A 4,218-nucleotide genomic window follows, 5' to 3' on the forward strand; every position below is an offset into this window, starting at 1 on the left:
AAAAAAAAAAAAAAAAAAAAAAAAAAAAAAGAACATATAGGTATCTCAGGATCTAAGGGAGCTCAGGGTCTAAGGTGGTCTGTTAGCCCCCAAGCTTGGGTCCTTCACTACCACCCAGAAACTCCTCTTCCAGGTGTCTAGGAGTTCCACGGCCTGCTCCCCAGACTCCGAGCACCTTGAGACCTAGCTCTGTGACCTCAGGGACAGTGTCAATCACTTTTCTGGTGCTCAGTTTCCCCACTGTGGCAGTGACAGATTGCCCACTAGGACTTTTTACACAGACACCCTCAGAACCCGCCCTGCCGTGAAAGGGCCTAACCGGGTCTTGGTCAGAAATTCCTTCTGTTTGATGTGTTCAATGGCTGCCCGGGCCTTGTCTTCCAAAGTGTTCCCAAACTCCTTCAGCTTATCTGGTAAGTTCTCAAATGTGCTGGACAAGTCAGGGGTCGCCTGGGCAGGGGCTGGGCCTGCAATGAAAGGGTTGTAAGAAAACCCGTTAGCATGGGGGAGGGTATCGGAGTGACCCACCAGACTCAGGACGATGCTCATCAGTGTGTAACTTCACTGTCCACCGCCACCATCTACGCTCCACCTCTTTTAGGAAGATCAGCCAATCCCAGCGGGGAGATGTCCCACGCCATCTGTAGCTAGGGCTCTTCTGGACAGACTAGCCTCCCGCCGTACCACTTTGACAGAAAAATAAGCTATCTGGCAGGTGGGGTGGCAGACCATCCAAGGGCCGTAGCGGAACGGGGACAAAGAAAGGTACCTCAGAGCTCTCGCGAGGGTCCTCTAAGTCTCGTCCCTGGGCCCACAACCAGCTCCACACTTCCATGCCCATTTCTTACCTTCCAAAGCCATGGCCAGGACCACAATCAGGACAGGAAGTGAGATGAAGAGCCTCATGGTGGCTGGAGGGGCACCCTGGAGGCAGACGGGGGGGCATCACTAACACCTTCCCACCCCCACCATGATCCCACCACCCCCATCCCTTGGCTGTAGGAAGTGGGGAGCACTTTCCCACGCACCAACCTGGATCTAAGTCAGATCTGTTAGGTGGAGCGCAGGGGTGGGAGGATCTTGCACAGGGGTTTAACAGGTTGGGGCAGGGGGCGGAGCAGGCTCATCGCCCTCCCCCTGAACCTCCCCCTTGCCTTTGTGCCCACCTACTTTTTTTTTTTTTTTTGACATAATCTCTTTGTCTGGCCTGGGACTTGTGATCCTCCTGCTTCTGCCTCTCTAGCGAGTGTTGAGATTACAGGCATGCACGACCATAACCCACCCACCTCTTTCTGCCATACTGTTGGCTACTGGGAGTCAGGCCCCTCCCAAGCCCATCATTTAGGCCTAAGACTTGTCACTGGTCACTGGTTAGCATCCTCACTCCCACTCAGGAAATACCTTGGTCTCACCTGCTCTCTGAGGCTGTCCCACCTTAGAAACAACTCCCCCCACTTGCCCGTACTCCCAGATCCCACCCCCAGCTCTCACTGCATCCTCCGGTCAGCTCTGCTCTGCCCTTTCCTTGACCACAAGCCTCAGCGCAGACTCTGTCAGGATGCTGGGAGCTAGCCCCCACCTCCCTTCACCTCCAACGCCTTTGCATCTGGGCACCCCAGACCTCTTCTGATGCCCTCTAAGATCTTGTCACGCCCTAATCTGCCTTCTTTAGGAGTTGCCTCTTCAGTAAGTCAAAACTGCCGAGCCTTTCAGCTTGCAAAGCTGCACATTGCCCCCCACCAACTGACACAAACCACCCCCTCCCCGCCTGTAAGACACTATTAGCTCTCGTTGGGCCTCTCAGGCCCCTCTGGGCCCCAGACCGGCCTCCCTGCCCCCTTCCTCCACCACATCCTTTCCCTGAGGCTGGAGTCCAAGGCCTTTCCCTCCCTCAGAGATGTCATTGACCGCTAGTGACCCCCTGGCAGCTGGTGGCTATGGGCCCCACACTCTAGGTTGGCTGGCCCGTTGCCCCTGCAACCCACGTGTCAGTTCCAGGGAGGGGGCTCAACAGGGGATGGTTGTGAAAGGGGAGGAACAGACTCGACCCTGGCTGGGTTGCAACATCTCTGGGGCCAGCTCACAGCTTGTCCATGTGGGCGCCAGGCCTGACCCTCTTGCTTCCTGAACTGAACACTGCTCAATGCTCAAGCACCCATCTGAATAATGTAACAGATTCCCCCTGCTCCACCCCGGAGCTTCCAGTTTCATCCTCTCCCTGGCAACAGGGCCTTCTGTGCCACAGGTGGGTCATGGAAGCACAGCTAAGGTCATTAAACTACTAGCCATTCAACTCTGGTTTTTCTTTCTTTCTTTCTTTTTTTTTTTTTTTTTTTTTTTTTTTTTTTTTTTTTTTTTTTTTTTTTTTTTTTTTTTTTTTTTTTTTTTTTTTTTGTGAGCCAGAGTTTTGCTGTGTAACCCTGCTGTCCTGAAACTCACTGTGTAGACCACACTGGCCTCGAACTCAGAGATCCACCTGCCTCTGCCTCCCAAGTTGCATGTACCACCTCTGCTCGGCTTCAATGCTGATTCTCACACTTGAAGATGACACTCTGATTTTTAGTAAGGTCAACCAGCACGCCATGGCTCCCCTTACAAACCTTCTTCTGTAATGTCTTTCTATGATCTCTGCCTCACCTCTGGTACGACCAGTTCTCTGCCTTTGCTTACAGCTCTCTGCTCCTGGTGGTACATTCCTGTAAACCTGCTTGGGGTGCGGAAGCAGGAAGATATGGAGTTCAAGGCAGTCTTGGTTATAGAGTGAGTTTAGGCCAGCCTGGGCTACAGGAGGAGATCCTGATTCAAAAACAACAACAACGAAAAGGGCTGAGGAGGACACGGCTCAGCTGGTTGAACACTTGCCTGGCATGGAAGGAAAGCCTGGATGCCATCCGTAAGCACTACATAGATCTGGGGTGATAGTGCACGTCTATCCAGCACCAAGGACTCAGAGGCAGGAAGACCAGGGGGTCAAGGTCATCCTTGGCTACATGGAGATAGCTCTGGGTGGGTGCATTGAGGCCTTGTTTCAAATGAACAAAAACAAAATCTCTCTTTAGAACTCAAAATCGAGCTCTAAGCTTGATCTGGTGGCACAAACCTGTAATTCCAGCCTTTCCAGCATTTGGGGCTTAGGCAAGCAGATTCAGCATTCAAAGCCAACCTGGCTCAAATAACACCAAAACAATTCAGGTCTTTAGTGGGACCCATGCCTGATATGGTCTCCCCTCATCTAGATATTGGAGGCTCTGAGAGTGTGTTCCTAGCCCCTAGGCATGACGTATGGCTGTCCTGAGCCCTGCCACTCAGCCCACTGACCCTTCTTCTCCCTGGGTCCCATGAATCATCTGTGGGAATGATGCCTGCCTCCAGATAATGCCCAATTTGGTGCCAGGAAGAGCTCCAGGCTCAGGGTGTGCCAGAGGCAGTGGGGGACTGAAACCATGGTCTGACCCAAGAGACAAACAGCTCAAGCCCTAGCCTGCCGCTGTTGGTGGGAGCCTTGCTATGCTCCTGAGAACTGAGGGGGTGGGAGGGAAAGGCAGCCAGGGGCTCCCCAGCTTCCACCCTAACCCCTTGAAGTGCCAGCTCCCAATCAGAACAGACAGAGAAAACGTCTTTGTATCCCCATAGGCTTTCTGGGAATAGCAGAAGTGGGGGAGAAAGGCTGGGCTTGGGGCTGCCCAAAGCCTGACCCAGAGGAAGCAAAGACCTAGCTATCTTCAGAGTGCAGGAGAAAGGCAGAGGCTCCAAGAGCTACAGGGTTAGAAGGGAATGGATCAACCAAAGACCCAGAGCAAAAGAAACTGCAGGAGGTGAGACAACAGAGGCTCAGGAAAACAGGAAGCAGAAAAGGAAGCCCTAAGAGTGAACGGAGAGGAGACAAAGCCAGGAGGAGGAATCAGATAAGACTACAGCGGAGGAGGGATGGAGGAGGGCTGAGGCCGGCAGAGGAGTAAACACAGCCCAGCAGATGTTTAAGTTGGGAAAAGTAGCTCAGCAGAGATAGGGTGGTGCACACCTGTTTTCTTAGTTCCCGCAGAGGCTGAGGACAAAGATTCAAATATTCAAGGCCTGCCTGGGCTGGAGGTCAAGGAATCTCAGTTGAGATCCTATCCCAAAATAAAAAGAAGGGCAGTAATATAGACAAGTATTAGAGATCCTGCCTAGAATTTCCCAATAAGGGGCTGGGGGTGTGGCTCAGTGGTAGAGCTCCTG

General features: G+C 52.7%; 1 protein-coding gene across 1 annotated transcript in view; it reads right to left on the reverse strand.

Moving 5' to 3' along the window:
- The window catches only part of Apoc1 (apolipoprotein C1), a 3,922-nt gene extending 2,794 nt beyond the window's left edge, over positions 1-1,128 (reverse strand). The window contains exons 1-3 of the mRNA XM_005370310.2: positions 1,033-1,128; positions 849-924; positions 320-467 (exon numbers count right to left, since the gene is read on the reverse strand). Coding sequence (XP_005370367.1) covers positions 320-467; positions 849-906 — 206 coding nt within the window. The 5' untranslated portion in view covers positions 907-924; positions 1,033-1,128. The remainder of the gene's footprint in view (positions 1-319; positions 468-848; positions 925-1,032) is intronic.
- Positions 1,129-4,218: the final 3,090 nt, after the last annotated feature.

This window comes from Microtus ochrogaster, unplaced genomic scaffold, assembly GCF_000317375.1.
Source record: "Microtus ochrogaster isolate Prairie Vole_2 unplaced genomic scaffold, MicOch1.0 UNK74, whole genome shotgun sequence".
In the NCBI taxonomy this organism is placed as follows: domain Eukaryota; kingdom Metazoa; phylum Chordata; class Mammalia; order Rodentia; family Cricetidae; genus Microtus; species Microtus ochrogaster.